Source organism: Pseudopipra pipra, chromosome 13 (assembly GCF_036250125.1).
Source record: "Pseudopipra pipra isolate bDixPip1 chromosome 13, bDixPip1.hap1, whole genome shotgun sequence".
NCBI classification, from domain to species: domain Eukaryota; kingdom Metazoa; phylum Chordata; class Aves; order Passeriformes; family Pipridae; genus Pseudopipra; species Pseudopipra pipra.
The window spans coordinates 19752703-19773294 of record NC_087561.1 but is presented as its reverse complement, the minus strand read 5'-3'; the positions used below and the strand labels follow the sequence as shown (position 1 = coordinate 19773294).

General features: G+C 52.7%; 1 protein-coding gene across 1 annotated transcript; it reads right to left on the bottom strand.

The window, feature by feature from the left end:
- Window positions 1–2879: 2879 nt before the first annotated feature.
- LOC135421655 (ras-related GTP-binding protein A) lies at window positions 2880–20373 on the bottom strand. The gene is made up of 10 exons (XM_064670274.1): window positions 20108–20373; window positions 19569–19602; window positions 17637–17736; window positions 16484–16550; window positions 15518–15740; window positions 13394–13489; window positions 8473–8595; window positions 6024–6115; window positions 5120–5235; window positions 2880–3367 (listed from the first exon to the last, which is right to left on the bottom strand). Exons 2-10 carry the CDS (start codon window positions 19593–19595, stop codon window positions 3270–3272), a joined length of 942 nt encoding a protein of 313 aa, XP_064526344.1. The 5' UTR covers window positions 19596–19602; window positions 20108–20373; the 3' UTR covers window positions 2880–3269.
- Between the last annotated feature and the right edge of the window lie 219 nt (window positions 20374–20592).

Sequence of the window (20592 nt, the reverse complement as noted above, 5' to 3'; positions counted from 1 at the left end):
TGGCCATGCACCGTCCTGCCTCTCCCCTCCCTGCTGAGCCTGATCCGCCACATCTCCAGGTCCAACTGCACCAAGATGTTTCCTTCCACAAACCACTTCAGCTCCAATAGGAGATGGTCCCTTCTCACTGCTCTGCTGAGGGAGCAGGTCCCTCCATCCCAGCACTGGCCTCCTGGAGCCCTGGTTTGACCAAACACTTCAGGTGGGCTCAGCTCATCCCTCCAAGGGCAGGTCCCAACCCCTTCCAGCCCAGCTAAACACACCTCACCTTGTTCTTGACGTGCGGAACTCCAGAGCAACCCCAACACCCACAGCTTCCAGAAAAATGGGCGGAAAACTAAAGGAACTCTTGTGGCTCAAGGGGTTGGGATGAACATTAGGAATCCCCATGACCACTGGTGAGGGAAGATGAGACTGTTCCACTCCTTACAGCACTTCGAGACCAGCCTTTGCCCAGTCTGGGGCTCCCCAGCACATCAAAAGCAGGGATGGAGGCACTGGAGCACACCCAGGAGGTGCTGGGGCACCTTGGGAAAGAGCCAGGTGGCTCTCCTCGTGGAGATGGTGGTGGCAGGACAAGAGGCACCATGGGAAGCTCCAATATGTGGATTTCTATTCTTAATTTTAAAATGCTGAGGGTGATGACACAACAGAAATCCATCCTTGGAGATGCTCATCTCAGCAAGGCCAGGCCCTCAGCTCCCACCTGGACCTGCCTAGAGCAGGACAATGGCCATGGAGATGGGGCCAGGCTGCAGCTGGGTGAGATCCAGCACCATATGATCATAACCACCCAAAATCATCCCCAGCTCACATGTGGGAAAGACCCTCATCTGACAGAAGGTCCCACAAGAACTTAGACTTGGAGATCTTGGATCTTCTGAACTCCAGGCCCCTGGGGATGGTGTGGATGCTCCTCATGAGGTGCCTACAAGCCACAGTTGAGCAGAGCAAGGCTATTGCCAGGGATTTGCAGAATCCATGCTCCCCACTGGATGTGCTGGAGGAGCTGGATCCCAGCTGGATCCCAGTGCCTGGCAGCTGGTGAGCACCACAGACCTATGTCCATCCCACCCAGCCAATTCTCCTGGGGACAACCAGGTGCTGCTAAGGAGGGAAAAGCAGCAGGGGTACCCTCAGGGAGAGCCCCAGAAGCCAAGTTGACCCTAACACAGCTCATCACTGCTCACCCTAAAGCTGACCCGACTTGGACCATCCACAGTCCAACGCAGGAAGGGAACAGTCAGAAAATTTGGGAGCAACACCCAAGACTAACACAGGGACCCCAACCTGCCCAGCCCCAGGGAACCCACCCTGGGCCCCACAGCAGCTCTAGGAGGAAAGGAACGGGGGGGGATTCACTCAGGATCTCGGTGACAGGTGGCATCAAGTTTCTCCCAGTTCCAAGGTCAAGCACTGACGGCAAAGGATGGATCGCTGCCATCTCATCGGGGTTTGGCTCTTTGGGACAGGATGTGTGTGTGAGCAACATCTGGAGCAGCACCAGCTGGTTTTTGCTGTGAAGATCTGCCAGAGACAGGAGGAAGAGTTTTCCAGGAGTGGGATGAGGGTGCTGAGCCTGATCCCCCAAACCTCCTGCTCAGATCTGGGGAGAGGCAAACAAGCCAACACGGTGCTGCTGGAGCACCTTGCTATAAAGCCACCTGTGTTTTGTCACAGGAGGTTTCACAGAGCAGCACCAGCAGCACCTCTGCCAGAGCAAAAGCACAAGGTTGATTCCCCAAATCCATGTATTTTAGGAAGAGAGATTTGCAGCCAGAGAACAGCAGATATTTAGCCCCAACACTGGATCACTGGCCCTGACGGGCTCCAGCCAGGCCAGACCCGGCACACGGGGTTTGGCTCCTGAGCAGCTCCCAGAACACTCCTCCCTCACCCCCATTTCCACCCCTTAACCTTATCCCGCTTCCATGTGCTGCAGTTTATCCCCTAAGGAAGCCCAACAACTCCTCATCTCCATGGAAATGACGCAGCATTCTCACTGTCCTTCCCCCGGCTCCGGCACAATCAGGGATAACGTGTTGGGATAAGGTGCTCCCAGCAGGTGCCTCAGTCTTCCTGGAATTGTGGCTGTGACCCATCTTGTGCTGTCCTGGAGCTGCAAGCAGAGCCCTGGAGCTGGATTCCCAAGGCTCCAACACATGGATCAGCAGCGACTCCTCCTCTTGCTCCGCTCGGCAGCACCGAGGGCAGGGTTGGGGGGTGGGAATCCATGACATTCCCTGCAGGACCTGGCCTGGTCCCAGCTGGAGGGGGAACTGGAGTTTGCTCCACCCAGACCTGCTGTTCCCACTCCAGGTATTCCACAGTCAAGCACAACCCCTCCATCTCCAGCCCATTCACAGTTCTCCAGAAGCTCCTGGGCTGTTCACAGCTCCTCTCCCACGGGGATGATTCCCATTGAAAGCTCCCCCAGCCTGAGCAGCTGCAGGGTGGGCGGTGTGAGACACGGGTGTTAATTCCATGAGGATGGAGAGTGGATGGGAGGGTTTGTGTGGAGCCCCCTCCATTCTCCAGCCCAAGGTGCCCTTTGGCTCCTCATCCTCACCCAACAGACTTGCCCTGTCGGATGTCTCCCCTCCCAGTGGGTGTGTGGGCAGGGATATGGGGGCAAAGCCAGGCTTGGAGTCACCACACCCTTTTTACACAGTAATCTGATGCAGCAAGAGAAAAAAAAAGGAGGGAGATGCTGCCAAGCATCAGCTCCCACCCACCACGCCAGCAATTCCCAATGAAACTCCGGAATGGCTTCCAGACAAATCCCCCAAAAACATGAAAGGTGAAATGCAGCTCCCACACATCTGCTTCCCAAAGCTGCCTCAGGTTTTGGAAGAAAGCAAACCCACTTTCCAAAGCTGTAGGATCTGAAATCCCTGGTAGCAAAAATTTAATTTTATGATCGAAGACAAGGAGAAATTCAGAAACTTATTCAAGCAACCAACCGAGAAACCACTAAATATCCCATATTCCTGGGACTTAAAATGTCCTCCTGGCAGCAAAACATCCACCTGAGAGCACCAGCCCACGGGCATATCTCCTGTCCTGCCTCCTCCCCAAGCCCAGGGGGTGCCAGGGAAGTCTCTGAAGGTCCGCAGTGTATCCAGACATCCTCTGAGCCTCTAGTGTCCGACGTGAAAAGGAGAGAAAACAAAGCAGCACACTCATAAAGCCCAACAAAGACATCGACAGTGTTAGATTCTCCTAAAAAGTAGTCCCAAATCCATGCTTGCTGCCCCCAAAGCCTGGGATCAGCGCATGAGCAGGCTGTGCTTTGGGCCATCCACCCTCTCCAGCTTCTCAAAGTGTTTCCTGGCGTTGCGGATGTTGATCAGCGTGGCCGCGGAAGCTGCGACGGAAAAGGGACAGGGGAGATAAAAAGGAGTTAAAAGGGGGCAGTGGCCACGTCCTGAGGGCAACAGCCCTGTCTGCAAGGTCCTGTTTCATCCTGCTGCTCCCAGGATGGGCAAAATTCAGTGTGGGAGGCTCCGGGGGAAATTTGATGTGGGAGGGTTTCGGCAGAATTTGATGTGGGAGGGTCTGGGCAAAATTTAATGGGGGAGGGTCTGGGCAAAATTCATTGTGGGATGGTCTGGGTGCAATTTAATGTGGGAAGGTCTGGGCAAAATTTAATGGGGGAGGGTCTGGGCACAGTTTAATGTGGGAGGGACTGGGCAAAATTCATTGTGGGATGGTCTGGGCAAAATTTCATGTCAGATGGTCTGGGCAGAATTTAATGTGGGATGGTCTGGGTAAAGTTTAATGTGGGATGATCCAGGCACAATTTAATGTGGGATGGTCTGGGCACAGTTTGATGTGGGAGGGTCTGGGCAAAATTTAGTTGGGATGGTCTGGGCAAAATTTAATGTAGGAATGTCTGGCACAATTTGATGTGGGAAGGTCTGGGCAGAATTCAGTGTGGGAGGGTCTGGGCACAATTTAATGTGGGAGGGTCTGGGCACAATTTCATGTCAGATGGTCTGGGCAGAATTTAATGTGGGATGGTCTGGGCAAAATTCAGTGTGGGAGGATCTGGGCACAATTTAAGGGGGGGAGAATCTGGGCAAAATTCAGTTGGGATGGTCTAGGCAGAATTTGATGTGGGATGGTTTGGGCAAAATTTAATGTGGGAGGGCCTGGGCAAAATTTCATGTCAGATGGTCTGGGCAGAATTTAATGTGGGAGGGCCTGGGCAAAATTCAGTGTGGGATGGTCTGGGCAAAATTTAATGTGGAAAGGTCTGGGCACAATTTGATGTGGGAAGATCTGGGCAGAATTCAGTGTGGGAGGGTCTGGGCAAAATATAATGTGGGAGGGTCTGGGCACAATTTAATGTGAGGGGGTCTGGGCACAATTTAATGTGAGGGGGTCTGGGCACAATTTAATGTGAGGGGGTCTGGGCTGTTTGCTGATCCAAGAACACCACGAGGAAGAGCCCAGTGAACTCCAGCCACAGGGAGAGCTGCACAAGTCCCCAGAGCTGCCCATCTGCTGTTCCCCAGCACAGCCCTGTCCCAGCTGTGCCTCAGTCACACAGTTTTCCCTATTTCAGTAACAAATGCAAGGGCAAGCACAGTGTGAGGCACGAGGTGTCCTGGACAGTGTCTCTGGAGCACCTCAGATCCCACCAGGAGCTCCAAGTGGAGCTGTGTAAACAGTTAACTGGTCCCAGGGGGCCTGGGCTGGCACTGCTGCAGCTTCTCCTTTAGGATAAATAGATGCTGCTATAATTAGAGTCCTGTCCACCAAGAGCAACACTCCAACATGATCCATCCCTGCTTCCTCTCCAAAACTCACCGGGGCTGCCAGCCCAGAACAGCCCAAAATAGGTTATTAGACATGACCTGCTAAACCAGGTCACATCTGTTCTGGTGGTTCCTCTCACAGCCACAGATCCTCCCCGTGACAGCAAGAGCTCAGCTGTCCCAGCACATCCCACCTCTGCAGAGTCACTGCTCACCCACCCTCCCCACCCCACTCAATTCCTCTCCCTCTCTTCAGTTTTGTAATTAAATCTCATTTTCACAGTTGAAACTGTATTCATTTGGGCCTGTTGGGGTTTTTTTCTGTCCTAAACAGGCTTATCTTGGCTTCGACTTACGTATGGAAGGGTCTGACATAACCACCATCACGTATGTGTTGGATGTAAAGATGTCAATGAAAGCAGCAAAGTTAGAGTTCCTGACCTCCATGCTCTGGAAAGAGGCTGCCAGCTTACTGAAAAAGTAGAAATAAAGGAAAAAAAAGTAAATTAATTATTCCCGTACCACTGCTCAAGCAGCTTTTGTGCCCACATGGCCAAAATCCCTTATTTGAGCTGTTGGGAACAAAGCAGAGTTTGAATTCCCACTTGGCAGGGAAAATCAGGTGTGACCACAACAGGGTTGGTTTTTAAGGACAAAACTCTTTGGCTCTGGGCTAAATGAGAACAGTACAAAGTGATTTGTGCATTGAACAGTGAAGGAAACTCCAGACACACAACCCCCTGACTGAGCCTGGACACTCTGGAGGACCCAGCAGAGATAAGGATAAAACTGGAACATCTGGAGACATCTGAAACACCTGTAAACCATGGAGCCACTTCTCCATCCACCCAGGCTCCACACACTTCCAGGTATAACCAGACTGCAGAGCCTGGAGGCTGCTCAGAGCCAAGCTGCCCCAAAGCTTTCCACTTTTCCATTCAAAATATATGGATACATAGTGCCTGGAAGCCTCTTCCTCCCCAGCCAGCCCAGGACTGGAGCAGAGCTTTCCACCTGACATTCCAAGCACTGTCATTGATTTATCCTGGAACTTTCCTCCTTTGCCCAGGAGAAAACAGCTGTTTCAGAACAAACAAACCTCTTCAACCATCAGCAAAGGAGAAAGTTATAAAAGCAACAACTTAAGTGAGCTGTGCTTAAGCCCAGCACAATCCCACAGAACTGGGATTCACTGGAGAGCCCCACAAAGCCAAAATCCCTGCTGAGGTTTCTCCCCACCTCCTGATCACATCAGCTCACCTGCAGCTCAGCTTGAATTGTTTGATGATGTTGCTGATTTTCTCAAACCTGTGGACGTCCCTCTGCTCTTTGCACTGATAGTGAGAAATGACCTGGAGAGGGGGCAGAGTCAGTCAGTGAGTCCAGCACAGGTTCCTCACTGTCAACAGCAATTCTGGGAATGAGTGGTGACCAGGATTCCCTTTGTCTTTGGCTGATAGAATCTTGGGAACTATTTGCAAGAACTCTTGTGGTGCTTTCAGGGAGGAACAGGAGTCAGTAACACAATCACCAGGGAGCCTTTCACACACAAAGCCTGGAAATATGCAGTTGTCCACCTGAGGTCTGGATGCTGCAACTTAGCAGCAATTTAAATCTTGATTCAAAGTAAAAGAATGTGCAAGGAGAGATAAAAAATGCAACCTCAGGAATGGGAAAGGACACCTGCCAAGTGCTGGGATGGCTCTTCCCTTCTCAGTCTAAGGTGCTGTGGATTCTCAAGGAACCTGAGCACAGGCAGGATGCACAAACAGAGCTCCTGGAGCCAGACCAAGCTGTTCCTCCTGGAGAAAAGCAGCACAAAGGCAGCTGGATTCCTCAGGAGTTCTCTATCCATCAGTCCAGTCAGACCAGCACTGAGCTGCCTCATCCAGAGCACTTCCCTCCTCTTCCTCCCACGCAAATCCAGCAGCAGTTGCAGGATTGGATTCAAACATTCAGGGATCTAAAGCCTTTTAGGAATCCTTGCAGTGGGATCTCTCTGCAAACCTTTCTCCCCAACCCCTTCCCTCCTCAGCCACATGAAGAACAGGCCAAGAACTGCATTTACTGCACGAGGGAAGGGCACAAAGAGCTGCACCATCTCCATTCCCACAGCAAAGCAAAGAGGAATACTTAAAAAACCTGAAGCCACAAGATTCTTCAGAATCACAAAATCAACTGTTACTGGCAGTGCCCTTGCACAAGGATGTGAAACTCTGGAGTCACATTTGTGACTTCTGAGAATTAATGTTTTTTTTAAGTTTGGGGTTTTTTTCCTCTTTTTTTCCCTTAAGCACCTTAAAACAATCTCTCTTTAAACCTGCCCAATTATTCACACAAGGACAGGTTTAGCCAGATTCAAGGGTTGCATTCCCAGTGTGAAGTTCCTTCCTAAACATCCCAGATGAGGGTTTGTTTTTTTTAAACTATGATTTGAACACAATTTCAGAATCAGGTTTCCAGAGTAAGATTCCACAGTAAGATTTTCAGAGTTAAGATTTCACTTCAGGAGAAAAAAGTCCTGGGGGCTTTTTAATGTATTCCATAAATACAGGGAATATATTATTATATATGAATATATATTATTATTCATATATTTCATAAATACATGAAAAAAAGGAGATGAGTCTTATAAAATTCACCATCACCCTGAAAATAAGAAGTTTTGTAGCAAAGATTATTCATTTTCAGTTAAAAATGTCCTTCACTGTTACACACCCCCAAGGTGGAACTATTTATTATCTAGAAGAGGTCAAAAAGCAGAACTTGCCAGACATGGCAGGTGTTTGCTTCTGATAGTTTAAGAAGGGGGAAGAGTCATGGCTCCTTTCCCACATTCCCTCCATCATTTCCAAATCCCCATCAAGGCAAGCACTCAAAAAACTTCAAACTCTTTCCTTCAGCTCAGCAAGAGTTTTGGGGTAAAGACTGAGGAGCCAAATCCATAATCCAAGAGTGTGGATGGACAAGCAGCAGTGGTGGTTTTAAGCAGCACCTTTCACCTGGCAGAGACAGGGATTGGGAGCACAATAACCTGGAAAACCATTGCAACCCAATGGTTCATGATCCTTTATCCATATTCTGGGTTTGCAGAGCATCAAACCCCAAAAGAAATCAAGTCCAGTTTAAATGTCACAGCAGGAGGAAATGAAAAGGTTTCTTTTTCAAGCTAAATGAGGTTCCTGCCCTGTGCAGAAAGGAATTCTCAAAGAAGTCTCACACTTTCACAGCCTGGAAAAGGGAAACACCAATAAACCCTCAGCTCAGCTGCTGGAAGGTGGAATTTTGGGAAGGTCCCATGAGCCACAGAATCATATCAGCTACTTTCAGTATCCCAAGGGCTGGATCAAAGCATCCTCTGTGTGGGGCTGGCACCTCCCAACAGCAATTCCATGGAATCCTAAATGGTTTGGGTGGGAAGGGACCTTAAAGGCCATCTCATTCCACCCCCTGCCATGGGCAGGAACACCTTCCACTAGCCCAAGGTGTTCCAACCTGGCCTTGGACACTTCCAGGGATGGGGCAGCCACAGCTCTGGGTACCCTGTGCCAGGGCCTCCCCACCCTCACAGCCCAGAATTCCTTCCCAATATCCCATCTAACCCTGCCCCTGGCAGTGGGAAGCCATTCCCCCTTGTTCTCTCCCTCCAGACCCTTGTCCCAAGTCCCTCTCCAGCTCTCCTGGAGCCCCTTTAGGCCCTGGAACTCACCAGGAAGGTGGCTCTCTCAAACAGCAGCACTTCATCTGCCTCGATGATCTGAGCAAAGTTCCTCAGGTTCATCTCCAGCTGCTGCACGTTGGGGATCAGCTGGTACACGATGCTGGACCAGGCCTGGCAACACAGACACAACATGAGGGGTCACCAGCACTTCTTTGGTTCCCAGTGTGCTCAGATTCCCTAAAAGTCCAGATGGTGTACAGTGCACCTCCCAGATGTGGTTAAAGTTTGCATGACTCGGGCCAGAAATGTATTCCTGCTACTCAGCAACACTGCAATGGAGGGAGGGAGAGGACAAGGTGGGAGCATTGGTCAGTAAACTCAGGATTTATGAAGACACTGTCACCGCCCCATTACGAGCCCACGTCTCATCTGTGGAAACCAAACTGGCTGAACACATCTGAAGCCTGGAAGAGAAGATTGAAGAGGGACACCAGAAGCTAAGAGAGGAAATTAAGGAAGGGATGTTCCATATCTCGCCAGGACAAACAAGAGTCTCTGCTATCAGGAGCCAGCGTCCCCCAGCCAAGGAGAGAGGGTACACTCCACATGGCAATCTATGGTTTTACCTCCATGAGCACGGAGAAGATATGAGGAAGTGGGATGGGAAACCCACCTCTTCCTTAGCAGCCCGGGTACGTGAACTGAAAAGAGGAACAAGTACCACAAGGAACTCTCCAAGGGTAAATCCTGCTCCAGTCTCTCGTGGGCAAGACTCCAGACGGTACAGGAATGATGATACGTCTGATCCTCTTGAAGGGACCTCCAGGTCATACCCACAAGAAGAGCACAATGAGTACCATGACCAGGACTAGGGGTGCCCTGCCTCTAGCCAGGTAGAGGAGAGGGACAATCGAGTCTGTTGGACAGTGTGGATTCGGCGGCCTGGCACATCAGAGCCACAAAGATATAAGGCCTCAGTGGACACCGGCGCACAATGTACTTTAATGCCATCAAGACACGTAGGGGCAGAATCCATCTCCATTTCTGGGGTGACAGGGGGATCCCAACAGCTGACTCTACTGGAAGCTGAAGTGAGCCTGACTGGGAAGGAATGGCACAGACACCCCATCGTGACTGGCCCAGAGGCCCCGTGCATCCTTGGCATAGATTACCTGAGGAGTGGGTATTTCAAAGACCCAAAAGGACTTCGTTGGGCTTTTGGCATAGCTGCTGTGGAGACAGAGGAAATTAGACAGTTGAACACCTTGCCTGGTCCCTCAGAGGACCCCTCTGCTGTGGGACTGCTGAAGTTGAAGAACAATTGGTACCGATAGCCACAGCAACAGTGCACCGTCGGCAATACCGCACCGACCGAGACTCTGTGGCCCTATACATGAGATGATCCGTGACCTGGAGACCCAGGGGGTGGTCAGCAAGACTCACCCTTTAATAGCCCTATATGGCCAGTGCGTAAGTCCAGCGGAGAGTGGAGGCTGATGGTGGATCACCGTGGACTCAATGAAGTCACACCACCCCTGAGTGCTGCTGTGCCGGACATGCTGGAGCTCCAGTATGAGCTGGAGTCCAAGGCAGCCAAGTGGTGCCACCATTGACATTGCCAATGCCTTTTTCTCCATTCCTTTGGCAGCAGAGTGCAGGCCACAATTTGCTTTCATTTGGAGAGGTGTGCAGTACACCTGGAATCGACTGCCTCAGGGGTGGAAACACAGTCCCAGCATTTGCCATGGACTGATCCAGACTGCACTGGAAAAGGGTGAGGCTCCAGAGCACCTACAGTACATTGAGGACATCATTGTATGGGGGAACACAGCGGGCGAAGTCTTCGAGAAAGGAGAGAAGATAATCCAGATTCTCCTAAGAGCCGGTTTTGCCATTAAACAAAGTGAGGTCAAGGGACCTGCTCAGGAAATTCAGTTCCTAGGAGTGAAGTGGCAAGATGGACGCCGCCTAGTTCCAACGGAGGTGATTAACAAAATAGCAGCCATGTCCCCACCAACCAGCAAGAAGGAAACACAGGCTTTCCTAGGCACTGTGGGCTTTTGGAGGATGCATATCCCCGAGTATAGTCAGATTGTAAGCCCTCTCTACCTTGTGACACGGAAGAAAAATGATTTCCAGTGGGGCCCTGAACAACAACAAGCCTTTGAACAAATTAAACAGGAGATTGCCCAAGCGGTAGCCCTTGGGCCAGTAAGGACAGGACAGGACGTGAAGAACGTGCTCTACACTGCAACCGGGGAGAATGGCCCTTCCTGGAGCCTCTGGCAGAAAGTGCCTGGGGAGACCCGGGGACGGCCGCTGGGATTCTGGAGTCAGGGATACAAGGGATCTGAAGCCAGCTAGACACCAACTGAGAAAGAGATGCTGGCTGCCTAGGAAGGAGTTCGAGCTGCCTCAGAAGTGATCGGCACCGAAGCGCAGCTCCTCCTGGCACCCCGACTACCAGTGCTGGGCTGGATGTTCAAGGGAAGAGTTCCTTCCACACATCATGCCACCGATGCCACGTGGAGTAACTGGATCGCTCTGATCATGCAGCGAACCCGGATAGGGAATCCTAATCGCCCTGGGATTCTGGAAATTATCACCAATTGGCCCGAAGGTGAGAGTTTTGGACTATCCTCTGAAGAAGAAGAGGAGCAGGTGACACGGGCTGAGGAGGCCCCACCATATGACAAGCTACCAGCAGAGGAAAGGCGATATGTGCTCTTCACGGATGGCTCCTGCCGCATTGTAGGGACAAACCGAAAATGGAAGGCAGCTGTATGGAGTCCCACACGGTGAGTTGCAGAAGCGACCGAAGGACAAGGTGGGTCAAGTCAGTTTGCAGAGCTTAAAGCCGTTCAGTTGGCTTTGGATATAGCTGAACGAGAGAAGTGGCCAAGACTCTGTCTCTACACTGACTCATGGATGGTGGCCAATGCTCTGTGGGGATGGCTGGAGCGATGGAAAAAGGCCAACTGGCAGCACCAAGGGAAACCCATCTGGGCGGCGGAGATGTGGCAGGACATCGCTGGCCGGGTAGAGAAGCTGAGTGTGAAGGTGGGTCATGTAGATGCTCATGTAGGCAAGAAACGGGCTAATGAGGAGCATCGTAACAACGAGCAGGCAGACCGAGCTGCCAGGATTGAAGTCTCTCAGGTAGATCTGGATTGGCAGCACAAAGGAGAATTATTTCTGGCTCGATGGGCCCATGACACCTCCGGTCACCAGGGGAGAGATGCAACATACAGATGGGCTCGTGACCGAGGGGTGGACTTAACCAAGGACATTGTCTCACAGGTCATCCATGACTGTGAGACGTGTGCTGCCATCAAGCAGGCCAAGCGGGTGAAGCCTCTGTGGTATGGTGGACGGTGGTCGAAGTACAGGTATGGGGAAGCCTGGCAAGTTGACTACATCACGCTCCCCCAAACCCGCCAAGGCAAGCACTACGTACTGACCATGGTAGAAGGAAGTGCTGGATGGCTGGAGACATACCCCGTGCCTCATGCCACTGCCCGGAACACCATCCTGGGCCTTGGAAAACAAGTCCTGTGGCGACACGGCACCCCGGAGAGAATTGAGTCTGATAATGGGACCCATTTCAAGAATGGCCTCGTAGACACCTGGGCCAGAGAACACGGCACTGAGTGGGTGTATCATATCCCCTACCATGCACCAGCGGCTGGAAAAGTTGAGCGGTGCAACGGACTGCTGAAAACCACCCTGAAGGCACTGGGTGGGGAGACTCTCAAACACTGGGAGCTGCATTTAGCAAAGGCCACCTGGTTGGTCAACACCCGAGGCTCCATCAGTTGAGCTGGCCCTGCCCAATCAGAACCTTTGCATACTGTAGATGGAGATAAAGTCCCCATGGTGCATATGAGAGGAATGTTAGGGAAGACTGTTTGGATTAGTCCCACCTCAAGCAAAGGCAAACCCATCCGAGGGATTGTTTTTGCTCAAGGACCTGGTTCCACCTGGTGGGTAATGCAAAAAGATGGGGAGACACGTTGTGTACCACAAGGGGACCTAATTTTGAGTGAGAATGGTCTGTAATGTTTCATTGTGTATATATATATATATATATATATGTATATAGTTTTAAAGGAATATAGTTTTTAAAGGGGGTTAATTTGGGCATGACATGGATGGCACAGAATAAGGGGTGGATAATGTCCTAGTTAGGACAGCTGAGACCAGTTCATCATGGTATGGGTGTAACCCAAAACTGTGTATTCTATAGCCTTCCATGCCATTTCCCAGAAACACTCAGAGAGGGATTATTTGCAGTTCTGGGTATTGACAGCCTGGGCAACACTGAGAAGCTTCTCTCACCTCAGGTACCTACAGTGGACACCACCAGAGGAAGCCCAGACCTGAGGAGACTCTTCAGCAGGTCAAGTTCTTCTCCACATCACTCAGAGAAACCATAATGCCACTAAACAGGCTTAAACCATCCTCATTTGTGAAGTTGGCAATGCTTCTGTCTCTTCCTCCCAAACAAATCTGCTCAGGTTTCCAGAGATATTTCAATCTGGAGGAAGGTCAGATCGCAGATGGACACTTGGCAGCCCATCCCTGATCCAGAGAGCTCCACCCTATCCCAAGGAGCCAGGAACAAGCCCAGGAGGGGCTGGGGATGCTGTGATCAACATCTGTGCTCTTCCAGACTGGGATCCTCCCAGCTCAGCTCTCCCTCTCTGCCCCTCTGCTGACCCACGTGTGTGGCACTGCCTGACCAGACCCTTCCCCAGGAGCCAGCTGGATCTTTGGGATGCCTGTTTGCCAAGTACCTGACTTCTTTTAATTAATTAATTAAGCCCAGGATGCCCTGACACCATTTACACCCTCCAGAAGGAGCTGTTGCAGAACTGACCAGAGCCAGTCTCTGCCACAACACCTCTCCCTCTTCTCATGCTCCTGTCTCCAAGTGGGAAGGCAGATATGGAGAGGGAGCTGTACAAACCTTGTAAAGGGTTTCATCCCAGATGGAGGTTCTAAAACAAACACATTCCAAGGGCCGGGAGAGGCGTTTCAAGTCCTCTTCACGCTCCTTAAAAATCTGGGAGATGAAAAGACAGAGCAGCAGTTGAGTGAAAGCAGTTCTGCCTGTGCTGTGGTTGCTGTATGGAATTACAGGATGAGTTTCAAATGGATCTCTAGAGAAGGGACAAGAGCAGAGCAGTTGTTCAGGACAGGCTGGGAGAAACCAGCTCCCAGTACTCCCAGTGAGCAGCAGGGCCACACAGACCATGGATGTCCTGCTAGATTATCCCAGACTGGTTTGGGTTGGAAGGGACCTTAAAGATCATCTCATTCCACCCTCTGCCATGGGCAGGGACATCTTCCACTAGCCCAGGTTGCTCCAAGTCCTGTCCAACCTGGCCTTGGGCACTTCCAGGGATGGGGAATCCAAAACTTCTCTGAGACCCAAAGCTGAAATAACTGCAGTGGGAGTGAAGGCAGACAGGCTGGAGTGTCCCTGAGGACCTAAACTGTGACAAATCCCTGGCAAAAAGCTCCATCACTGAGAGCAGGATGGGAGGGAAGCAGCTGAGGGCCCTCAGAATGAGCTCACACAGACTTCTCTGCCCACACCACACTCTGCCCTCAGAAGTCATGGGCACCAAAAAAGGGCAGCAGAGGAACAGCAAAGCCCAGCCAGGCTCCTCTGGAACTGCTGGAACAGCAGCAGGACAGCCAGCAAGGGGAACACACAACCACCACCCTCACTTGAGTCTTGTGGGAACATGACAGAGCATGAACCAAGCCCCATGAAATGCTGGGCCAACACCATGTGGGTCCTGGACAGCACAGTCTTCACTAAGACCTACAAAAACAGTGATTTAGCCCAGTATTTGCATGGGCTACTGAGCAGGACATACCCTAAAACAGCTCTTGATGGGTGGTAAGGCCCCTCTTCTGCCCACCCCTCCCTTCAGGGCCTCTCCTGAGTCTGTACCACTGGTTAAACCAGTATTTGTGCACTAGTCCCTCCACAAATCTGGACAGGACTGCAGCAAAGAAGATTTTAGACTCATCCTTCCACCTGGAGGGAAATGAGGAAAAGCACCTTGAGCCCTCTGAAAGAGCTCTGAGCTGTTTCTGCCCTGAGCTGGAGGGCAGAACTAGAACTGGAAGAGGAAGATCTCTGCTCTCAGATAGGACAAGGGATCCAAAGCCCACTTGTCACATGGAAAGGTGTGTCTGTGCAGGGAGGTCAGCTCTGGTTTCAGCCACAGGACCTGCACGTTCCCTCTGCAGATGCCCAGGCAAAACTCAGTGGGAACTGGTAAAAAGTTTAATAAAACCTCTTATTTCTGACAAAACCCAGCACCCTGAAGTGGTCTCCAAACTCCCTGCAATGCAGGGAGTGGCCAAGCAGCTGGGGATGTAATCAGACCCACACAGCTCAACTCCCTTGGGCTATCAGGAGCTGTCCAAGCACAAAAAGGAAGGGTTGTAGGAATTCAACATCTTCCCACCTCCCTGTGACCTTTCAAAAGCTCCAAAAAGAACAGAAGTCACCCAACATCTCTGAAAGGTTGATCTTCAGCATTTGGTTAGGTGCTTGGGTGCTTCAGAGGATCTCTGGGCAGGCAGAGCAGGATCGACCAACTAAAACCACCTCCTGGTTAAGTGGGAAAGTTCCACCTCTTATTTTTGGGTGATGCTTTAGAACAGAGCTTGTGCTGGACTGAAAGCAGCAGCTGAGCTGAAAACAACTCTCACTGTCACCACCACCATCCAAATGGCAGGCAGGGAGTTTAAGGAGCTGGATTTCCTTCAGTTCCACCTCCTTTCTGGAGCCAAGGTGTGCTGGAAGCTCTGGAACCAGCACTATAAAGGGAAAGGCTTTGAGTGGTTGTCACTAAAAATCACTGCTTCTGTTCTCCAGGACATTACAAGATGACACACTTCAAAAAAGGCAGAGAAAGCTTAGAGGGCTCTGCCAAGCCTGAACATCTGAGAAACCCTTCGAGGAACAGCCCTGGCAGGGCTGTGTTTGATGTGTGACACCGCCCTGCACCCGCACAGGCAGGAGATGCTCCGTGGGGAAGCATTTCCATGGCAACTCCCGGCTTCTCACCAAATCCCGCTGGTCCTCCTGCACCAAGTCCATCTTGTGCACCAGGCAGAAGATCTTGGCATCAGGGGAGTTCTGCAGAATGGCCTCCAGGCAGGACTGGTAGTAGTGCATGTCCTTCTCCAGCTCCCGGCTCTCCACGTCGAACACGTAGATGAGAACCTCCACGTTGCGGAAGATGTTGTCCCTCTGGCTGGTGAAGTAGTTCTCCATGAAGGTGTCCTGCCTGAGGAGCAGAGCAGGAAAGCAAGGAGACTCCTGTTAGAGCAACCAGGACTTGCTTGGAAAGGTGAAGAAGGTGCTAAGTGTAAAATATCAGGGCTTTAATTTGGAGCTGCAGATCCCACCGCAGGAGCCCGTGTTAGAGCTCTATTCCCCAGGACAAGGCTCCCTGAGCATTCCCAAGCAAAGCTGGAAGCTCCTGAAGAGCATCAGCCCACCAGTTCCACCTTAAGCTGAAGCTTCCCTTGTGCTCTGTGTCCTGCTTCTGGATCCACACTGGCTTCTAAAAAGCTGCTTATAAAACACCCACAGCAGCAGAAGCAGCTGAAATATGACCAAAGTATCAGTTTAGCCTGTTATCCCAGGATTTCAGTCTCCCCTGGCTTTGGCTGAATGTGTTTAGATGATGCATGAGGCCATGGAGCTGAGGAAGCTGAGCAAAGCTCAGCTGAGGCTCTGTCAGATGGACAGCATTCCTCAAAAAGCTGCTTCCAGGAGCCACAGGATCACTGGCGACCTTCAGCATCACCTTTCTGCACACATCCCACTTGGAACAAGCTGGTGGTGGGCAATTCCAAGAGCAGTAGCACCTCCCAGCACCTCAGGAGAAAGCCCAGATGGAGGATTCTCTTGGCACACAAGCACCACACTCCCCCCTTGGAGCAGAATGTGCTCTGTTCCATCCTCACCTGATTCCCCACACCACCCCCAAAGGAACTCAAAAGGAAAGGAATAAACAGTACCTACCCTCCACAGTCCCACAGGTTTAACACCAGATTCCCCAGGAATCTGACATGGGAATGCTCCACATCAACTGCAGAGAGACAACAGTAGTTTACTGACTGTACCACACACCTGGATCAGAGCTGCCTCCTCCAAAAATCAGCAGAGAATCATGGGATGGTTTGGGTTGGAAGGGACATTAAAGCCCATCTCATCCCACCCCCTGCCATGGGCAGGGACACCAGGTTGCTCCAAGCTCAGTCCAGCCTGGCCTTAGACATTTCTGAGGATGGGCCATTTCTCCCAGCACAGCCCCCAGTTGGTAAAATCCCACCTGAACACCACTGCTGGACATTTGCCACAGGAATTCCAGCCTCCCTGCCCAGGGCACTGCTCTCCTGAGAAGTGCAGCAGGTGCCCCCCCTTCAACCACACACTCCCTGATCTCTGGGATATTTTAGGAATGATTTTAATTGCATCAAACCCTGCAAGGCCTGAATCCAGCCTTGACAAAATAAACCAATAACACAGAGAATGGAAACTTCAGGAACAGGCCAAATTTACACCAATCCCTGACATTAAGCCCTCACATTAAATCCTTCCCCATGAGGAGTGTTAGATACGGACAATTCACCCTCCTCTTTCAGAGGAATCACTTCTTGTTTTTTCCCATCAATGGCTGCTTTGGAAGGGGAAAAAGAAAAGGCACAAGGCACTAATTAAGCCCAGTGTTTAATCCTGCCAAAACCACGGGTGGATTGCAGGATCCCTGTGCTGGAGATCAGCTGCATACAACAGGAATGCTCCACCAACACAGAGCACGAGGAGGCTCTGACACTCCTCCACTAACAGGTGTAGCTGCAGCACAAGCTGCTTCCTTATTCCAAAATAAAAAAAGTTCAGGATGAAGGTCAAACAATAAAGCAGCAAAACAGGACTCAATCAATAAAGCAGCAAAACTGAAGCCAGTGCTGCCTCCCCCTTCCCTCTCCAGCTTCCTGCCTGTCCCCGGCTGGCCTCGGAGGGAGCTCCCTGTGAGGTGTGGCAGCTGGGAGGACCAGCAGGGACACACCTAATCCAGAGGAGAGGCAGGAATTGCTGCAGGTAATGGTCCCACCCCATTAATGAGGGGAGTTTGAGCCCTGAGAGCTGGGAGTGCAGACAAGAGCAGCCTTACTGGTGGCCCCCAGGCGCCGCGTGTCCCGGGCGATGTAGTTGGCAAAGATAATAGATCTCATGCTGGTTTTCCCAGACCCACTTTTACCCATCAGCAGCACCTGGGAAGGAAAAAAAAACCAGGAAGAATTAGGTATGAAACAGCACTAAGGCCTTCACAGCCCCCTCTAGTTGCCATCTCACTGCCAAAGCCACAGAAACACAGCACTGACATGTTTCAGCTGGGACTGCACAGGAGAGAGAGGCAAAGAGGAGCACCAGGCCTGGGAAGCAGGACATGGACATCCTTAACTCCTTGCTATCCATGGGCACTGGACTGTGGTCAGACTGAACACCTTCTCCCAACACAGCACTTGGGAAGAGCAGGAGCTGCCTCCCCCTTTCCCGGCCCCTCACCACAGGAAGAGCCCTGATGGCTTTCGTGGCAGCAAACGACTTTGCCAGGACAGAGGAACAGCTTTGTCTCAAGCTGTTAAGACCAGACTGGAAACAATCCCTCCCCCCCTTTCCTAATCACAGGATGGTTTGGGTTGGAAGAGACATTAAAGATCATCTGATCCTGTTGTTCTCCTTCTCGTAATGTGACTTGTTTTCTCTTCCCCAACAGAAGTGACAATTCAAGTTTCAGGGGTTAGAAGATCAGAAAAAAAGAAGTTAAAAGCAGGTGGGACAGCCCAGGTCAAGTGCACCAGTGTATGGGGGACACTTGACTCCAGAGTCTTGTCTGCAGGACATCAGGCCAAAGGAGAGGTACCAAAAAGTAGGGGATGCTGGGGCTTGGGGAGTGGGGATGAGGGGAGACAGTCCCACAGGAGACAATCCCACAAGGCAAGACTTGACATTGTGATCTAAAAATAAAAATAAAAAAGAAACCCAAGCCAACTGTGGCAGCCAATACAAAACCCAGCTGTTAAACAAGTTCCAGTCACAGAACCAAGTCCAGCCTTTGGAACAGCTCTGGAAGTCTCCCGTCAAGGAGAGGTTTAAGGAGAGCAGAGGCAATTTAAGGAGTGCAGGACACTGGCCAGGAGGGCACTTGTTCCACTCCCACTCTCTCTCTGTGGTAGTACAACAGGAGCTGCCACAATTTCATGGGAAAACCTCAGCAGAATCCCACCTCTGCTCACTCCAGTCATTCCTGCAGCTCCTCAGAGGCTGAGAGAGCCCTGGCCAGAGGAACCTGAGCACAGGCCTCCAGGATTTGGGAACGAGGCCTGTCCCTGAGTGAGGCAGGCTGGTCAGGCCAGCCCAGAAGGCTGTGCTGTCCCCTGAGCTCATCCCAGGGAACACAGCACAGCACAGCTCTTATTTCACAGCACCAGCACAAACGCCACAGCCAGGAACTCCATCCAGATCACAGGGAAACCCAAATCCCAAGTTTTGGGCTGCAGAGGCCTTGCAAAGGGATCAACCAGCAGGCAGGAAACCCAATCCTAGCACACCATGGAAAACCAGCCACATATTCCCTACACAGCCCCTTTAACAGCTTTGGATGTGCTTCTGCTGGAATACACCCACCCCTTCAATTCCCAGAGGAGCTTCTCCTTCCCCAAGGGTTAAATTCCATCCTCCCAGGAGCCCTGAGTGAATTATGGGCTCCCCACTGAGCTCCTGGACACCTTGGAAGGCTCTCCCCTCGGAAGGGCCAAGGAAGTGGTTTGGAGCAGATCCTCTTCCCCCACGCTGAGCACGGGGGTTTGCAGAGGGTTTTGCAACACATCCCAGAAACAGCTGCCCACAGTTCTGGTGGATGGCCCTGCAATCAGCCAGGAATAAACCCAATTTTAATGTCTGGCTCTTGATGCAGCCGCTGATTCCAAGAGCCTTCCAAGGCACCTGAGCCCCAGAGGGACGGACACAACAAACAACGACATTCCCAAATGGGGATGGGGAAGGAAAACCCAACAGCACAGGATCCCCTCCCAGTCCTTACCTTCTTCTTCATGGCTGTGCTGGGCATCACACACCTGCCGAGAGAAGCCCACCTTGGATGGCTGCTTTCCATGGATCACCGCTCGCCCATCCCGATCCCACCCCCCGCAGCGCGGGGGAAGCGCTGGCACAGCCCCCCCTCCCCTGCCATGGGGAACTCCCGCCGCTGGGAAACCTCCGGCAGTCCCGGGATCCCACGGCCCGGCCGGGAGGGGCCGGGACCCCCCGCAGCCTCTTCCCCGGGACGAGCCGGGATGTCCCTGCCCTAGGGATGTTCCGCAGCCCCTTCCCCGGGGATGCCCCTTCCCTCGGGACGTTCCGCAGCCCCTTCCCCGGGGATGGCCCCCGAGCCCCTTTCCCAGGATGTTCCACAGCCCATTCCGCTGGGATGGCCCCAGGGCCCCTTCCCCCGGGATGCCCCTTCCCCGGTCCCCCCTTCCCCCCCAGCCCCATCCCCAGCCCGCCCCGAGGCCCTCGCCCCCATCCCCGCGGGGCCCCGCAGCGGCCTCCCCGCCGGGGCCGGGCCGTGCCCGCCGGTACCTGCGGGGCGCTGGGCGGCTCGGGGGGGCTGTGCCGGGGCGGCCCCCGGTGCCTGCGGCGGGTCGGGGCCGGCCGGGGGCGGTGCCGGTGTGGCCGCCGGTGAGTCGGGCGGCGGTGGCGCGGGGGGCGGGCCGGGAGTGTGTCCCAGTTTATCCGGGCGGTGTGTCCCGGTGTGTCCCGGTGTGTCCCGGTGTGTCCCGCCGTGTCCCGGTTCCCCCCCCACCGCCGCTCACGGGACCCAGCGCTGTGGGGCGGCCGCCGCCGGTCACGTGAGCGCGCGCGCGCGCGCCCCGCCCGCCACGCGCGCGCCCCCACCGTCCCGTCAGGAAGCCCCGGCCGCCATGTTAAGTGAGGGCAGCCCTTCGCTGGCAAAGAGCGAGGGGGGGATGTGGCGAGGGTGTCCTGGTGATTCCCGGCCATTCCCGGTGGTCCCGAGGGCACGCGCGGGGCGGCGGAGCGGGACCCGCCGGAGCAGCACCGCTCGG

Coding starts and splice junctions, on each gene's coding strand:
- LOC135421655 (XM_064670274.1), bottom strand. CDS start 19,595: ATGCCCAGCACAGCCATGAAGAAGAAG. Junction 17,737..19,568: donor GCACAGCCATGAAGAAGAAG/GTAAGGACTGGG, acceptor TTTCCTTCCCAG/GTGCTGCTGATGGGTAAAAG. Junction 15,741..16,483: donor AACCTGTGGGACTGTGGAGG/GTAGGTACTGTT, acceptor TCTGCTCCTCAG/GCAGGACACCTTCATGGAGA.